The 18,337-nt window shown below is 39.4% G+C and overlaps 1 protein-coding gene across 1 annotated transcript; it reads right to left on the bottom strand.

The window, feature by feature from the left end:
- Positions 1–12,669: 12,669 nt before the first annotated feature.
- LOC115579196 (integumentary mucin C.1-like) lies at positions 12,670–16,787 on the bottom strand. The gene is made up of 4 exons (XM_030412757.1): positions 16,200–16,787; positions 13,929–14,084; positions 13,702–13,787; positions 12,670–12,971 (listed from the first exon to the last, which is right to left on the bottom strand). Exons 1-3 carry the CDS (start codon positions 16,776–16,778, stop codon positions 13,737–13,739), a joined length of 786 nt encoding a protein of 261 aa, XP_030268617.1. The 5' UTR covers positions 16,779–16,787; the 3' UTR covers positions 12,670–12,971; positions 13,702–13,736.
- Between the last annotated feature and the right edge of the window lie 1,550 nt (positions 16,788–18,337).

Below are 18,337 nucleotides of genomic sequence, written 5' to 3'. Positions count from 1 at the left end.
TCAGTGTCTGTCATTTATCAATTATGCATGGTGATTGTGATGTCTGTCTGTAAGAGAGGATTGAGAACAACAACAAACAGGACTGACATTACATTTGCTATGGCAATTTATGGTCTCGGCAGATGAACGTAAATTGTAGTGGTTCTTGAGCCTTTACTCTACCATATCCTTAGGTCTGATTTGTAAGCAACAAATTCTAAAAAAAAATCCAGATTTGCCTGGAAAGTTGCTGATCACATTTATGCTCCCCAGAGGATGTACGTTTTACTTTTTAACATTCCATTTTGCAAAAACTTTACTTTATATAAAAGTATGTAAAAATATGTCTCAATCTATCCAAAGAGCTTGCTAAGAGTGTTGCTGAGTGAACACATTCCTATTTCCTGACGGACAAACTCTTAACCAAATAATTTATGTGTTCATTCTAACACTATTTGTATTGAGTGTAATACACACTGCAGAGTCCAATAGCCACTAGTGGGCCTTTAGGCTTCAGATTAGCAGTGACATTAGACATGCTTTAACTAAGGAAACAATTATATTTATGATGTTTCATGTAGTTCAATAAATTTTTGGTCAAAACTTCTGGCTATTGTTAGCGTCTATTAACGAAATAAGCATCTTTTTACACAGTGTGGTCAAGTAAGCTGCATTTGAGTGAAAACAAGGTTTTTCAAGCCAGTTTCTCTCCAAAATGTTTGAATAAATATTATGGCAAACATGGTTTCAATTGAGGTCCACTTCATGTTTTGTGTAGAAGATAGTCATGTTGATTTTGGGCTTTTCTCTGCGAAATAAGCGTATTGTATCACAGTATACTAAATGAAGCTATATTTCAGTGAAATGTATTTCCAGCAATGTTCCTACTAAAGAATGTTTGAAGTTTGATAAATATTATGGCAAACATGCTTTCTCTTAAAGGGATAGTTTGTGTTTTTTGAAGTGGGATCATTAAAGTACACATCTACAGTCGATCTGTTCCCTACCGTAATCACCGATCAGCGCAGCCTCAGTTTGGAGAAGTAGAGAGCCGAACCAGCCCAGACGCTGAGCTTCGTACTGCAGTGAACGGAATCTAGATGCAAAGCGAATTTTAACCACCTAAAACAAGGCCCACCTAAAAAAGTATATGTCAGTTCAGTGTATGTTGTATAGAGAACGCAGGGCATTGGCAACCGCCCCCCCTGCCCCCCCTTGTGCACACCACTGCTCATCACGTCACCGATTGTGTCCCACAGCACATTTACATCACACTAGAAAATGTTCACTCTGCTGCTATCATTGCTGGAGGAGATGTACTGTAGGCGAAGCTATATCTTACGGTGTGTTGCTGAGTTTAGCATCAATCCCTTTTTCAATGTGTGAATTGCAATTAATTATTCACATGTACATTTCTCTGTGATGAATAAGGTTTCAAGTTGACCAAAAATGTAAATAGGTTAAAACTGCAGATGTATTTTATGTGTTTTAATTTAGAGTTATTTGATGACACCAGTCAAAAATGTCATACTGAATAACGTTAATGAATTTTCAAAATATTATTATATATGACATTTTAAAGTCAATAATGCTTCATAAAAATATAAAGTAAGACAGTTACCTTTATCAAGAGCTCAGAAAATGAAACTTAGACAATTCCTTTTTTTCATTATAATGCGTTTGCTCTAGACATGACCCTACTTGTTCAAGTTCTCACCTACATTTTAATGCTGCAAAGTGATTCAATCTGCAAAATGTCTGAAAATCCTCTACAGTCAGGGGTGCAGATCCAATGTCAGGTTTGAGGGGGACACAAAAGAGATTTTTTTTTTTTTTGCCTATATGCAACTCATACCATGCCACAATAAATCACAACTTTGTAGAGGCTTGCCATATCATTCAAAAAGTACTGCACAGGGCTTACATCAAAATTGCTCCTCTGACCATCCCAGTTTACATGTAACCCAATTGTCATCTCGACCCTTAAAATTTGGTTTCAATTTGGATGTATTTTTGGACTTCAAGAACTGTCTAATCACAGCCCCATTCATAATAATCATCTCTTCCTCACTCCCAGTACAGATAATGCCTCAGAGTTCAGGCCTTGTCAGGCTAAGGGACCTCTATATTAACAATGTTTTTGCCAGTTTCAGTGAACTATGTGTAAAATTTAACCTTCTGAATTCTCACTTATTCCAATACTTTCAGGTCCGTAACTTTGTTAAATCAAATAGTAACTCTTTTCCCAATATTCCACCTAACTCAGTAATTGACTAAATTTTGGACATTCCCACAAATCAGAAAGGCCTTATCTCAAAAATTTACACCCTGATCTCCCACCTTAGAGATATATCTCTTGATAAAATCAGAAAAGATTGGGAAGTAGAACTTGGCAGAGTTTTAGATGACAGTGACTGGGACTCTGCATAACAGTACATCTTGCTCCAGGCTTAATTTGATTCAATTTAAGGTCATCCACCGTATTTACTTTACCAATTCCAAACTCTCCAAAATGTATCCCAATATCGCAGACACATGCAACAGATGTTACTTGACACCAGCAAATATGACACACATGTTTTGGTCCTGTCCCCGTCTGCAAGATTACTGGACAGCTATTTCTTAACATCTTGCAGAAGCACAAAATATAAAGTTGACGCCTTGTGCAGAATTGGCCATTTTTGGAGTACTATCAGACCCTCAAACAATTAAGAAGAAGTTTAAGGATAGTATCGCCTTTGCATCTTTATTAGCACATACATGTTTTTATTAATTTGACAGACAAAAGTGCATAAAATGACAAATAAGGACTTAAAAAAAACAAAAAACAAAAAACACCAATCCCTTATCCCTTCCTCCCCCCCTCCCAGTCCTACATAATCTTATTACAGATCTGTACAGGTGAGAAGTAATACACATCCTTCCTTTTTACCGTAAGCAGATAGACAAATAAATAAGTATACAGAAAATAACAACATACAGAAAGGTGGCATTGTCAGTGGGTTAGAATGAGGCATAGAGGGAAATGAAATATGGTAAGAGGTTAATTGTCAGAGGTGAGCATTTCATTTGTCCTGTAGTGTAGCTACTGTAGCTGTTAATTTAGCTATGTAACTAATCATACAGCCCCAAACAGAATCAAATTTTCTTGGTGTTCCCCTCAGATTATATTTAATTTTCTCCAGGTCTAGATACAGCATAAGGTCAAAACAGCTTTTTTCTGTTAAAAGAGTCGAATATGCAGCCATATTCAGGCCAGCGTCCTCTCGCATCCGGGTTGCCATGGAGACTGTTAACTTAACTATGGAAGCCCTATTATATTTTATTTCCTCCCTTTTCCCGTGATAACGAGTTAAGTTTAAGTACGTTTTTCTTAAGGTTTTTTGTGTTTTCCACACCTTTTTTCTGCCTTTTCCCGGTCGGGAATTATGGAGGCTGCGTTGGGAATTATGAATGAAAGTTTTGACAGCATTTTGGGTGCAAATTCAGGAGGCTCATCAGAAGAGCAAAATCTCGAAAGATGATTCGATGGATTACATGCATGGCAGCATGCGGTAAGGAACATTTTTCCATCTTTCAACAGGCTCACCAGTTATTATATTAAAAATATCCATATCTAACCATTGTGCTGCTCCAACAAGGGCTCCGGTGTGATCGACCCGGGGATGATGTCAGTAAATCCGAGTTAAAACACAGACTTTGCTTCTCCTGTGCGAATGCGCCGCACGAAACACAGACGTGGTGGGATAATTTCTAAATCACTTGAGGTCCCCAGGTAATACTAGTCCCTGTAGCCAAATACCAGAGTGTTGCAAAACATTTTAACTCTGGTTTATTGGATTGTTTCGGTTGGTTGGGAACGTTATTACGTCCCTCACCAACTCAACCACAACTTCAATCCCTTCGCGGTCCACCCAACATCGTTTTAATAATTCCCTGTTATTTAGCGTCTCCAAAACATTCGGCTGTGACTAGTTCTTAGTGAGTTAGGAGTCCTCTGGACTACTTCTAAGGTCTCCCAGACTTAGGTGCTACTTAGGCCTAAATTGTTTTGTGCATAACTCTTATTTTCAAAAATTAGGAGTCCTAAAGTTACGACTGACACGCCCATTATTTTTAGAAATTGCTCCTAAATTCGCCTGTTAGGAGCTACTTTTAGCCTTAAGATTCTTTGTGAATACGGGCCCTGATCTCTTTAATAACATGCAGCGTGGAGAGAAGTCAAAAGCGCTCTCTCCCGAACTCTAAATTGTTATCCCTTAAGTACAGAATCAGAATACTCAGGTTACCTTCATTTACAACAGTCATAAAACATTTTCTTTACATACAATGACTCTTTGATGTTTGGGTGTATCCTGTCCTTCCCAGGATAGTGACTCTTTGATGCAGCAGATGGGACAGCAAATGTCATCTTATTTAGGCCTACATTTCTATATTTTCCCATGTGGAGGAAGGGCCCCACCTGTGGCTGATTCTGATCTCTCCTCAAGCAACATGACATTCTCCCTTCCTCCTCCTGTCCTTACAGCACATTTGATCACTAACAGGAAGACTATATAATTTTCTTACATGGGGCTTTTAATTTGAAAGTAGCGACCGTTCCTAGCTTGCTGCTACAACAACAAGCGAACAACGAAGGCAGCTACAGAGACCGAGGAGACGCTAGCATCTCCTGGATCTCAGCGGCTGTCCAGTTGCTCATCCTAATGTCCGCGGGTGAAGTGATGGACTGATTGTTGTGATCAGCTGTTTCTTGGTTCAAAACTCCCCAGCTTTGGGTCGCACAACAGTGCAGGTCATTGACACCTCCGCCCATCTCACGCAGGAGCCGGCACATTGACGCCTCGAATTTAGATAGCAGGCGAGGTGGAAATAAGTGTACCCTCCGAGGCGGCAAATCTGCGGACCAAAACAGACCCCCAATTTGCCAGCCTTTGTCTCAAACCGTGGACCGAGCAGCCAAAAGGACGGGTAAATTGGCGGCTTGCTGCCCTGTCTAAAAACGGCATTTCAATTATTTATTTTTAGATATGAATCTAAAATGTTAAGAATGTGATGTCTGAAAATACATTTGTTCAATTTTGAATAATTAAGGGTATTTTTATTGGGGGGGACAATCATGTTTTTCAGAAATTGGGGGGACATGTCATCAGTCAAGCATTCTAAAACATTGAAAAAAGGTTGATTAACGAGTGATACTCACTCTGCTTCTTGTTGATGATTTTCCCGCCAAAAATGTATGCTACCTTCTGAGTCATGTGAGTAGAGGAATAGTCAGGGGCCGTGTTCAGGGGAATTACATCAGAGTAACTGGGGGACAGTCGACTCAGGGACACATAACATATTTTAAAAACTTAAAGCAATTTAAAGTGTTCAAATACTAAAAAGTGCTTAAAAATACCATTGTTAAAATATAATATGCCAGCAATACATTTAAATGTGCATGATAATGTGTTAATATCACAGTAAGAAGGGAAATTATACAAATAAAAGCAGAAAACAGTACTAATATCAAATATGTGTCATCCTGTATAATGGATGCATAAAATCAACATTATATGTTTTTAGTGTTATCCCATATGACACAGGATTTTACTACATAGTGTACCAGTGACTGAAAAGAGTAAATAAAGCACATTTTAAGAGAGACTTATTAACCTTTCACCATGTTTTGGGGGTCCTTTTGGGTCTTCCTGATGGCCTGACTTCCTGTCTGATAATGTGTCAAAATAAAATGCCCCATAAGTTTGCTCCAGATTGCTTGTTATCCCGGATAACATTGGCTGTCATTCCAGTTTTGAGACAAGCTGCTCCTGAGCATAACAATCCACTGGATGTCATATTTTTTGTAACATTTTCGTTTATCAAAGGCAACACTCATACAATAATGCCTGGGGCAGAGATTTTTTAATTTAACTTAACTATTTATGTAGCTTTTTTGCATTTCACCATGAGGTCCGGACAGTTATCCGGTATAATATTTTGTGACCATTGTGTCTAATAACTCTTAAACTTTGTAAAACCCTCAATACATTTTCCTATTCCTATTCTATTCTATTCCTAGATTAATAGATTGAATTAATGTGTTTTTTATTAACATTTTTGGTATTTTTACTCCATAAATGTGCTTTGGACATCAAAATTGCACATCACGTCATTGTGCCAAATACATTTGAGAAATATAGGCACTGAGATTACTGATCTGAGTTATAGCCTCTTTGGCATGCAGTTCAGTGCTGTAAGCAGTAGATGTCAGTAGAGAACAGAATTCTGACCGTGGAAACATACACTGATGCTGTTAAATTACCAGAGAGGAACTTACTGTTTTTCAGACACTTCTGGCCACTGTTACATAACTGAGTGTATTTAGAGTAAATAATCAAAATTGGCTTCATAATGTTGTTGCTTCTTTTACCTGAGTTAAAGTTTTCCAACATTTTTCTGCCACTCTGGTTAATAGAATAAAATTAGAATAAGTTTTAGCAAAGTGACAACAACATAACATCAACGTTGGTTTTGTAAGGGACCACGATGGAAGATCATATCAGTCAGAAGAGAAAGTTTCTCTCCTCACCATTCATTTTCAACCTGTAGATGCTATGTACAGTAATCATACACATACTGTATAGACTGAAAGAATTTTCCTTCTTTAGGTTATTAAAGGTGAAGTGTCACAGTCTCTTCTGGGGTTAGTTCACCTCTGTGTTACCTCAGGAGGACTGGTCAGCACAGCTGTCCCAATCTGTCTCTGTCTCTGGGGCAAGCTAGGCCAATAGATATGAAGTACTCTGCTTCAGACTCTTGCAGACAGAGGGACAGACCGTCTCTTATTAGAGTGTATGACATGTGACCACACAGTGTGACTAAACAGTTTCTTGTTTAGATTCCAATAGCCAATAGAGTCATTGTGTATGTACAGATGAGTCTGGTAATGCATTTACTGCCTACTCGATCAAGGAGAAGGTGTAAGACATCCAAGTCTTCTGTACTGTTCTTAGTTGACCAGTTCAGATGAGGAACTATAACCTTAGAGGAAAATAACATTTTTGGGAATATTTATAAATCCAGAACTGTATAACCTCCAGGATCTAGTTCAAAGATAGAAATTACATCACGGACTGCTTCAGGTTACCAGTGGAGCAACATCCTGCTTCTGTTTGTTACAGAACAACAAACCAACTGCTTGCTGTTGAGTGTAAAAGTTTACAGAGACTTTTGGAGAAGGATTTGGGATATAAAATTGAGAACAATGAATAGCTGAAAATGATATCTTACAATGGGAAGCACATAAGGGAAGCTAAAGGGAAATTCACCCAATATAAGATAACACACAGATTTTACTGGACACCGTCAAGACTCAACAGAATGGGTTTAATAAATAGCAATTTGAGCTGGAAATGTCGGAGAGACATAGGCACTTTCTCACACTGCATCTGGGAATGCCCAGTTATACAGCCCTTCTGGAGGACAATTTTGGAATATTTGAGTAACTGGCTGGGAAAGACTTTACCTGTATCGCCAAGACTGAGTTTACTTGGGGACAGAACCCAAATACACAACATTTCAGACAGAGAATTCTCGGTGGTCATGGTAAGCACCACAGTGGCCACTGGGATAATACTTAGGCACTGGAAAAAAGCCAAAATCTACTGAACTAAAAGAATGGGCAAATATGATGAGGAGAACAGCTTCCTATGACCATATGCTCAACAGGACAAGTGACGGACCCAACCGAAAAGCATCAATGTGGGGTCTTTCTGGATATCACACTGTCTGATAAACCTGCCGTATGAACACTACCACATGCTTTTAAATGTTTTCTAAGCTATGTTTGTGTCCTTAGGGCTTTTGTGTTGTACTTATTTAATTTACCATGTTTCTTTTCCTCATCTAACCACTGATACTATGTACGTGGTAATTAACAAGGTTTGTCTCATAAAGTGAATTATTGTACTGTCTTACACCAAAGACAACAACAATAAAAACTTGAATTGCAAAATAATTCCTTCACATCGACTAAATATCTATTCATTCATGTTCACATCAGCTGTATGATTCGTGGCTACTTTACACATAGATCAACAAATAACATGAAACACCGTTTTACCGGTATGAGTCACATGCACAGAAGTGTGGGGCTGAAAGCAAGCAACCCACAACATTGTAGGCACTCCCTTTTCATATGGCCTTTATCTGGATAACATAGGACTAAATGAATACTTGTTAAATTGGAAACAGATAAAGCATTTGTGTGACGCTGTCCTTAAATGACGCTGGTTTGCTTAGTCATCCACTTGCCCTGCCAATGTCAATTAAACGAACAAAGACTTTTAGAGTACACATTAAGGGTTCTTTCTCTTTATGAACAACATCAATCAGCAACACCATTAAACGTGTAGGTTGCCCTTGTGCTGCTAAAATAGCTCTGACCTGTTGTTGAGTCTTGGACTCCAGCAGACCCCTGAAGTTGTGCTGTGGTATGTTACACCAAGACCTTAGCAGCAGAGCATTGAACTCCTGGTAGTGGTGAGGTGGGACTTCTATGGGTCAGACTTCTTGTTCAAGCACATCTAATAGATGCTCGATCAGACCGAGATCTTTGGAATTTGGAGGCAAGATCAACATTGAGAACTCTGTCATGTTCCTCAAAACATTCTTGAACAGTGTGGCATGGCACATTATCCTGCTGAGAGAGGCCACTGGCATCAGGGAATATTGCTGCCATGAAGGGGTGAACGTGGTCTGCAATGTTTGGATCAGTGGTATATGTCAAAGTAACCAAAACCCAAGGTTTCTGAGCAGAACATTGCAGAGAACAGCACTCTTCCCATGTTGCATCCTGGTGGATCCCATCTTCGTCAGAAAAAAACACCAAATAGGTAACATAATGCAATGCAATGCAACGTAACATACACAACGTAACATACACAACGTAACATACACAACGTAACGTACACAACGTAACGTACACAACGTAACGTACACAACGTAACACGTTAATGTTGCATTGCATAGTGTAGTGTAGCAAGGCGTAACGTGAAATAGCAAAACATAAATGACTTAGGTGATGCAGATATGCTTGTAACCGATGTGACAAAAGAAGTGTAATTATTTTAACTTTTTAAAAATTGTATCAGTTTAACTAAAACTAACAAACCAAACTGTGAGGGTACGATGAAGACCTCGTACATGTGTCACTGTAGTTTGAGGAAAGGCCTTTCTGGAGATGCTGATAATTGACCTATCCAGTTGTTTTGTTGTGAGGATGTGTTTTCCTGGTGCCATCCCTTCCTCAGGTACAAGGCGGACATCAGACCCAGCCATCTTCTATTGCTCTGTGGTTCAGTTCTGCTGCTTACGTGGCCATTATGGGCACTTTTAGCGATGGACATGGCTCCTTTCAGGCCATTTGTTGTTGATTGGTACCTATTTGAGCTGTGCACAGTCCGGTGGAACGTTGGAGTAAACTGCTCACTTCTGTTTTTTGCTATGTTAGCAGCTCTGTTCTAAATAAATGACTTGTCACTTGAGTTAGCTGTCAAGCTTTGTGTGACAGCTGCTGGTGCCAACTGAGCTGCGGTACTCAGTACACTTGTTTCTGCCTCGCCTGCTATGTAAAACCGAGGCGTCAATGTGCCGGCCCCTGCGTGAAATGGGCGGAGGTGTCAATGACGTGCACTGTTGTGCGACCCACAGCGGGGAAGATTTAAAACCAGGAAACAGCTGATCACAGCAGTCATTCCATCACTTCATTCGCGGACATTAAGATGAGCAACTGGACAGCCGCTGAGATCCAGGAGATGCTAGCGTCTCCTCTGTCTCTGTAGCTGTTTGGTTGTGTTAGCTTGTTGTTGTAGCGACAAGCTAGGAACGGGTGCCACTTTCAAATTTAAATCCCCCCGCTAAGAACCCAGTTCTAAACTCCAATAGGGTGCAATGTAAAGCTTTTATTTTGAAGACAAATTCGCTTCGAGCTTCACATCACGTGACATGTTTACGCCTACCCCAGAGGTGAGGAATATTACGCCTCCGTTTTAGAAAGACAGGCCGGCAAATTGCCGCCCTTACCTTGGAGCAAATGTGCCACCTTTTCTACCTAAAAAGGGCTGTAGGGAGAAGTTCTGTGGGCCTAGATAATTAGAAAGCACGCATACGAGTACCATCCAAACATATTTAACTAGTAGCAGTACAATGTAATATGTAAATTTGTTGAAAACTACAAGTATTCCAGACACTGAGCTATATACAGCACATTTCTGAGCTGGAATGGAAAATTAGATATTTTATATGTAGAAAATGCATTTTGCACCTGAATGAGTTAGTTTTGTGGTGCTTTCCCGCCTCACATCATGACATTGATGTGATAAACAATGGGGTCAGAGCATTTTCTGCTGGACAATTGTTTTTAAATACAGTCCAATATCAATATCCCTCATCTTTCCGCTTGAAACTTTCTGTTTTTCCAAGCATTTCATTTAAATGCATTGCACTACAGTCAGCAGGTTAGTAAAATGAATCACTGAATCATTGTCCTTGAACAGTGTTCATTAAAATAGATTAAACGAATTGTTGAGACAAAATGATTAACTTGCATTCAGTAAGTCAATGAAGCAACTGTAACATGTAATTTCTATGCCTATATTTCTCAAATGTAATAAAACTTGTAATAACTTGTTAACTTGCATTTCACACATTGAAAAAGTCATTGATGCTGTACTCAGCAACACATCTTAAGATATATATTCACCTACAGTACTTCTCCTCCAGCAATGATACCAAGAGAGTGCTGTGTGTGTGTGTGTGTGTGTGTGTGTGTGTGTGTGTGTGTGTGTGTGTGTATGTATGTGTGTGTGTGTGTGTGAGCGTGCGTGCATGCACGTCTGCGTGTGTGGCCACATTAGGATCGTATTTGGTTACACCCTGCGTTGTATGGTTGCCTTTGTGCTGTTCCATTCTGCCTACTATTCTACTGACAACGCAGCAGCCATTAATCTTCCGATTAACTGCTCTGAGTAAATGTTGCCTCTCCAGCACGGAAGAAAGAGCAGGAGTTAAGTGTTTACACAGCACTCAGTATTATATAATTGTGGTTAATGCACTGATTAGCCACTGTTAAAAGAGTTAAGAGAGGAGTTGTCAGTAGTGTTACCTGCCCAGTACTGTGGCACCACAATACCATTCAAACAGTAGTTACAATTTGACAATACATCCCTAACAGGTATATGTTTGCATGCTGCCATCACAAGTCCTTGTAGAACCCTGAGGAAAACATCACAATCAAATATTTGCACCTCAAAGCAGAATGCACCTTTTCACTTCGCCTACAAAGATTTCACAATGATTTGATGTCTTTGGTACAAAGACAATATATTTAATGTTTTAGCTGGTAAACTTTTACTTTTCGTAAAAATAACAGTAATAAATAATAATTGTGAATTTGATGCAGCAACATGTCTCAAACAAGTCAGAAATGGGGCAACAGAAGATTGAAGAGAAAGTTGTGGAAAGCACAAAAAACACCTGTTTGGATGATTCCACAGGTAAACATTGCAAGCATTGGTGACAGGTGACAGGATCATAGTTGGGTATCAAAGGAGTATCCTCGAAATCTGTTAACAAGCAAGGGTGGGGCAAGGTTCAAGACTTTGTCCAAAACCAAATAAGCAAAACAGTTTGGAAAACAGCAAACAGGAATGTTTATCAATGCATGACTGTAATAGGTATTTCGCCATCTACAATCCATCATTTCCTGAAAAGATTCAGAATGTCGGTGACCCCTCGTGGCATCAAACACCAATTTCAATGTATAAAGGATGTTAATACATGGATTTGGGAAAGTCATTGAGACAGTTCATCACTAAATTAAAGCTAAGACTACTAATGTAACGATAAAACTAACTTTGTAGTGTCTGTGGAGCTCCTCACTTGACCTTAACATGACAATGTTGCAGTTTATTGTTGTGTTTCGTGTTTTACTACAGGAGACAGTCTCAGTACTGAGGATGATGTTTATATTTATGTTTAAATAAATGTTTAATATATTTAAATGAAATGTCAGGAAAACGTTTAATACCAGCATCAAGTTGACATACAGTATTGATGTTGATATTTGTTTGGATTTAAGTCAAAATTCGACATCTTTTCAATATTAGATGGTTGAGTCCAACATCTCTCTGATGTTAAACTGAAGAGTAGTGCCAGCTGCAGTAGGAAATGAAAAGGTCAGGTGGCCCTCATAGCAACAGGAAGAGAAGTATATCTCTTTGTTTCATTCATAACTGTCTTCTCAAAAAGCTACCTCGGTTAATTACATCTATTCTCTCATTTAGAACCAGAGCAGATGTCAGGCCTGTTAAACTCCTATTCCCTTTCGAGTAAAGACTGCCTTTAAGTATGAATTACAGAGGATTTAAATTGTTTTTAACTTGAAATATGTTTAGGGATGTCTCTGATGCTCGCTGTACATGTTTTCTTATGCCTGGCTATGTATTTTGTATGTATGTATGTGTGGATGAAAATGAATTATGAATAAGTCTGGCTGTCTGGAGGGTAGAAATACACAACAAAAGATCCAAACACGCAAAAACACTGGCAAGTTTGAAACAGATTTAATCAGATTTTTTTTCAGTATTTAACAATAATAAAAAAAAAACATGTGACATTTGCAACACATATTCAAGGGCACATATTTGGTTCTTTTGATTTCTGATGTGATTAATGTTCCTAAAGTCATGCAGAGAAACATTACTAAAGAAAACATATAAGCTATTCATCACTGGTTTGTATTAAATATTGCTATGCAGATAAATAATGTTACGACAGTCTATATGGGTATATACAATTTATACTTCAGCATTCTGAACTGGAACTGAAATAAAAAGGAAACAACTGTGTAATAAATAAGTGTTAATCCGTGCTGTACACTGTCCACGTTGCTCTTGACTGTTGCAGGCTTAATTTCCTTCACTCTGCCTCTGCTCACCGCAGCCTGCCTTGAAAGCACACGCACAAATGTGGTTCAGTAAGTAAGAGGGATGAATGCTGACATTTCACCTGATGCATTTTTGAGGCAGGACCACACTTCTTAGTTCTTATACATATACATACAGGAAAGCATGCACATTTTGTTGTCTGGGTGAGTAGGATTTATTTATTGAACTCATACAAAGTCCATCTTCCTCGACAGTCAGACTGCCTTGATGTCAGTGTCAAACAAATCTTCTAATGAGCGAGCCGTGATTAGGACCTATTGTTGAAATTAAGAGAGGTCACTCCCTCCAAATTACAACAAGGTGTTATATAACAGCAATCAGTTATGAATAAAAATTCAGCTGTATTTATTTATTTAGTCATTTATTACAATGTTCCTGTGGATAAAAAACACCTGTCACCAACATGACAACTCTTAATAACTTAACATCACAAGAAGCTTTGTGCGACACTGTCACATCATACTGGGATAAAATGAGTCAGCAGATTTTATACTAACTTCCATGCAGCTTGAGTGCATGCTGTCATTAAAGCAAAAGGGGGACAAAGCAAAAACTGAAATATTCTGACCTTCATCATTCAAATTTTGACATTTCACTGGAGGCGTTAAGCTGAAAATTTAATTTGTTGTGAAAAAAATATTATTACAGTCAAAGCATATGCAACTGAATAGTTTCTTGACTAGTGGTCTCAGACTTTTGGGCCTTGACATGGATGAATTAAGTTGCCCACCTGTTGCTTGATCGATATTATTTATCCAGACTGTCTCAGGGATTCACTGCATAAAATCCTGTCCTGTTCTTCTTGGGCGTGTCCCCCTGTTGACATGAGAGGACAAGATCAATAAATTCTGTATTTGGGAATGTTTCCATGTATTAGACATGTCAACAGTTTATTTCCACATACAAAGTGATACAAATTTATAAGCAGAACAAAAACACTGCACAGGTCGTATTTACAATGATGGGGGTTGATCCTGGTCCCGGTGTCACTGGGGCTTGTGGTGTGTACACTGGCAGTGGGTCCTGGGGGTGTGGTGTCTTTTCTGTGTAGTATGGATCCTGAGTAGTGTCCATGTAGCCACTTTCAGGTTTCTTACTACTCCATCGAATCAACTGGAACAATAGAACATCAAAACAGAGTTCAGAGAGGAGAAATTAGAGTGAACAACCATGTCAGGGAGCTTCATCCTGCTTCAGGTCCTTTTACAAATGATGTGGCCTTTGAAAGGTCCAATGTGTATGATTTAGTGAGATACACTGGCAGAAATTAAGGAATATAATATTGTTTTTTATATCTACAAAGGGAGTACATCCTCTCCCACAGAATCTGCCGTGTTTCTACAGTAGCTCAGAACAGACAAATAAATGTACAGTGCAATTACTATAACATTAAGTTTGTGTCTGATTGAACAACTAATTCCATCAGTAACCTTCTGCATGTTAAAGTGAAACTCTTGCCAGAAAGCAACCAAGGCTTTATTTGTGATTGAATATGAGTCAAACCTTTGTGTAAAAGCATAATTACGATGAAGTAAGCTAATATTCAATGGAGTGCAGGGGCACTTCCACGCTATTGTTAAAACACTAAGAAGGCTCGCACACAACATGAAATTTTGCTTGTTGCATCACCAGGGTCTCTACACATGAACACACGCATTGATAATATTGTTTGTGTACGCATAGTTTACTAAAAAGCAGGTTTTTGTGTTTTTGTGTTCTTGTGTAGAGACCCTGGTGATACTACGAGCAAAGTTTCCTGTGTGTCGAGCCTTCTTAGTGTTTTAAAAATATTGATTTTGATGCTAGTGTAGAAGTGCCCCTGCACTCCATTGAAAATTAACTTACCTAAAAACGATCTACGGTTAATCTTAAAGGTGCCTCTTTCGTCGCAATTATGCGTTTACACGAAGGTCTGACTCATATTCAATCACAAATAAAGCCTTGGTTGCTTTCTGGCGAGAGTTTAACTTTAAGGGATAGTTAGTGTTTTTTGAAGTGGGGTCATATAAAGTACATATCTATAGTTGGTCTGTTCCCTAACGTTATCACCAATCAGCGCAGCCTCAGTTTGGAGAAGTAGAGAGCCGCTCCAGCCCAGACGCTGAGCTTTGTACTGCAGTGAATGGAGTCAAGATGCAACGAGAATTTTAATCACCTAAAACGCATAAATGCGTAGGGATATGGAGGTTCTACGGTCTGTGTCTTAAATTGTTAAGTTTTGTTTTGATCAAAAGTAAAAAGAGTTGTGTGTATAAACCTCTCGTCCGACAACTGGGCCTCGCACTGTATTTCGCTGCTTGCAGATCACCTGTTGCGTAGGGATGCAGAGGTTCTACGGTTGAGAAAATGTATTGCCAAAAGAAAGGGCGGTCTGATGGCGATGTAAAGCGGTGTGAATTTTCTCTATATAACGTACACTTGAACTGATATAGATTTTTTTAGGTGGGCCTTGTTTTAGGTGGTTAAAATTTTCTTTGCATCTGGACTCCGTTCACTGCAGTACAAAGCTGAGCGTCTGGGCTGGAGCCCGAACTATCCCTTTAAGCTCCAAATATTGACTCGTGCAGCTTCAGTTCTGGCTCTGTTGCAGTAAGTCAGCGTTCACCACATTAGGCAGGCCCTGGGAACTCACACACCTAAATGTTGATCAGCCATTCTTAATTTGATCAGTTATGTGTTTGACTGTCATGAGAAAAGTAGGCTACTGTATTTTCAGAGAGACACAGCCAGATTTTCAGATATTAAAGATATAATGTGTACAAAAATCTAATAAATGACTAAAATGATTAACTGAAAGTGGAGAAATAACGGCAGTGATCTCTGCCAGCACATTCGCACTCCTAATTTATCAAGTACTGCAGTTTGGTCAGTGGCCTTAAGGCCCTGACACACACAGTTGACTAGCTGACTAGGTGTGACAAAGGCCGGCTGTTCCACACCTCACATCTCCTTTGTCTTGGCCAAAAAGCTACACTTGATCACACTGCAAAGACTACAGCTTGTGGCCAACAAGTCTGTATGTTCTGTGCCTGCCTGAAGGCAATACCTCTCCTCCCACATATAAACTGTTATGACTAAGACTTTCTTTGACACCATTCTTGCTAATATAACCATTTCTACTTAAGTTAGCAGTAATATTTCTGCAACATCCAGCCATACACAGCCATCATCAAAAAAAGAGCTAAGAAATTATAAAGGAGATTATGTAAAACCTGCTTAATAACTCACCATCATGATAAAGATGATTATGAGTAGCAACAAGATGGCAGCAGCTAATACTAAGAGGGCAATACCCCATCCAGGTACCCAATCACTGTTCCCACTGCTGCTGCCACCTCCTGGTGTCTGGGGATCACTGGGCTGTCCAGTTGACACTTTGTGTTTGTCAGGTGTAGTGCTGTCCACAACTGGCTTTTTTCTTTCTTCTGTTGTGAAGGTGTGGCTGTGGTTCCCATGAGTAGAGCTGATGGTTGAAACCATGATTGTGTCATCAGTAGAGGAGTTCCTTTGGCTTGAAGATGTTGTTTCAGGATCTCTGACTGTGGTAGATGTAGTTGTGGTATGTGTTGTGGTTGTATTTGTAGCTGTTGTTGTAGATGTAATAAATGTATTAGTGGTAGGTATTGAAGTTGTAGATGATGTGGTAGGTATTGTAGTTAAATGTGTTGTAGGAGTTGTAGTAGTTGCGGTAGGTGTTATAGTTGTAGTAGGGGTTGTAGTTGTTGTAGGTGTTGTAGTTGTTGTTGCAGTTGCGGTAGATGTTGTAGTTGCAGGTGATGTGGTAGGTGTTGTAGTTGTGGTAGGCATTGTAGTAGGCGTTGTAGTTGTAGGTGTTGAAGGTGTTGTCGTTGTTGTGGTAGATGTTGTAGTTATAGGTGTTGTAGTTGTAGTAGGTACCGTAGGTGTTGAAGGTGTTGTAGTTGTGGTAGCTGTTGTAGTTGCAGGTGTTGTGGTTGTGGTTGTAGTTGTAGGTATTGTAGCTCTAGTAGTGGTTGTAGCTGTAGGTGTTGTTGTAGTTGTGGTAGATGTTGTAGCTGTAGGTGTTTCTGTAGATGTGGTAGGTGTTGTAGTTGTAGGTGTCGTTGTAGTTGATGTAGGTGTTGTAGTTGTAGGTGTTGTAGTTGTAGGTGCTGTAGTTGTAGTATGTGTTGTAGTTGTAGGTGTTGTGGTAGGTATTGTAGTTGTAGGTGTTGTGGTAGGTGTTGTAGGTGTTGTGATAGGTGTTGTAGATGTTGTGGTAGGTGTTGTAGATGTTGTGGTAGGTGTTGTAGTTGCAGGTGTTGTAGCTGTGGTAGGTGGTGTTGTGGTAGGTGTCGTAGTTGTAGTAGGTGTTGTAGTTGTAGGTGTTGTTGTGGTTGTGGTAGGTGTTATAGTTGTAGGTGTCGTGGTAGGTGTTGTAGTTGCAGGTGTTGTTGTAGTTGTGGTAGGTCGTGTTGTGGTAGGTGTCGTAGTTGTAGTTGTAGGTGATGTAGTTGTGATAGGTGTTGTTGTAGTTGTGGTAGGTGGTGTTGTGGTAGGTGTTGTAGTTGTGATAGGTGTTGTTGTAGTTGTGGTAGGTCGTGTTGTGGTAGGTGTCGTAGTTGTAGTTGTAGGTGTTGTAGTTGTGATAGGTGTTGTTGTAGTTGTGGTAGGTGGTGTTGTGGTAGGTGTCGTAGTTGTAGTAGGTGTTGTAGTTGTAGGTGTTGTAGTTGTGATAGGTGTTGTTGTAGTTGTGGTAGGTGGTGTTGTGGTAGGTGTCGTAGTTGTAGTAGGTGTTGTAGTTGTAGGTGTTGTGGTAGGTGTTGTAGTGGTAGTACGTGTTGTAGTTGTGGTGATTGTAGTAGCAGCCGTGAAAGCAGTCCTTTTTATTTTGTCGACTGAAGAAAAAGGAGAAGAAGTGATTCGATAACTTAACACGAAGAGCCAACATGTTCAAAGTGAGGAGGAGCAGTAGCAATGAGCTGTAGAACGTGATATCTTACTGGTTGTATAGTCCATATTCAGCAGGAGAGTTTGGGGTTGCACCTTGTTGACATTGAGTTGAAAGTAGTTAAAGACAACTATATGATTGATAAAGGAGGTATTGAAGACTATAGTTGCATTGGCAATCACTGATCCAGAGCTGTGAAAAGAAAGTTGTTCACATTTTTATTCATCATTTGTGATATCATATTCCTAAATTTTGTACTTGTTCTGATGTAAATACTGAAAGAATGCTGCATCAAAAATACTGAATTTCTGCAGCAAAATTTCCTCACAAAGTCTCTGGCACACCTCACCTGATACTGCTGGTTCAAACATTTACATATATTCAACATGTCTAACCTTATTGTACACATATTTTTTTACTCAGGCAACATGGATGCTAATATTATATGGGGTATCAC

This window comes from Sparus aurata, chromosome 3, assembly GCF_900880675.1.
Source record: "Sparus aurata chromosome 3, fSpaAur1.1, whole genome shotgun sequence".
Classification (NCBI taxonomy): Eukaryota; Metazoa; Chordata; class Actinopteri; order Spariformes; family Sparidae; genus Sparus; species Sparus aurata.
This window is presented reverse-complemented; position numbering and strand designations above follow the sequence as displayed.

What these genes read in the sequence shown, in the direction of transcription:
- LOC115579196 (XM_030412757.1), bottom strand. Translation starts at nt 16,778, where the DNA reads ATGCCTACCACAACTACAACACCTACCACATCACCTGCAACTACAACA. An exon ending in TAATCATCTTTATCATGATG is followed by an intron (nt 14,085 to 16,199) that starts GTGAGTTATTAA and finishes CTATTGTTCCAG; the next exon opens with TTGATTCGATGGAGTAGTAA. An exon ending in CAGGATCAACCCCCATCATT is followed by an intron (nt 13,788 to 13,928) that starts GTAAATACGACC and finishes TCATGTCAACAG; the next exon opens with GGGGACACGCCCAAGAAGAA.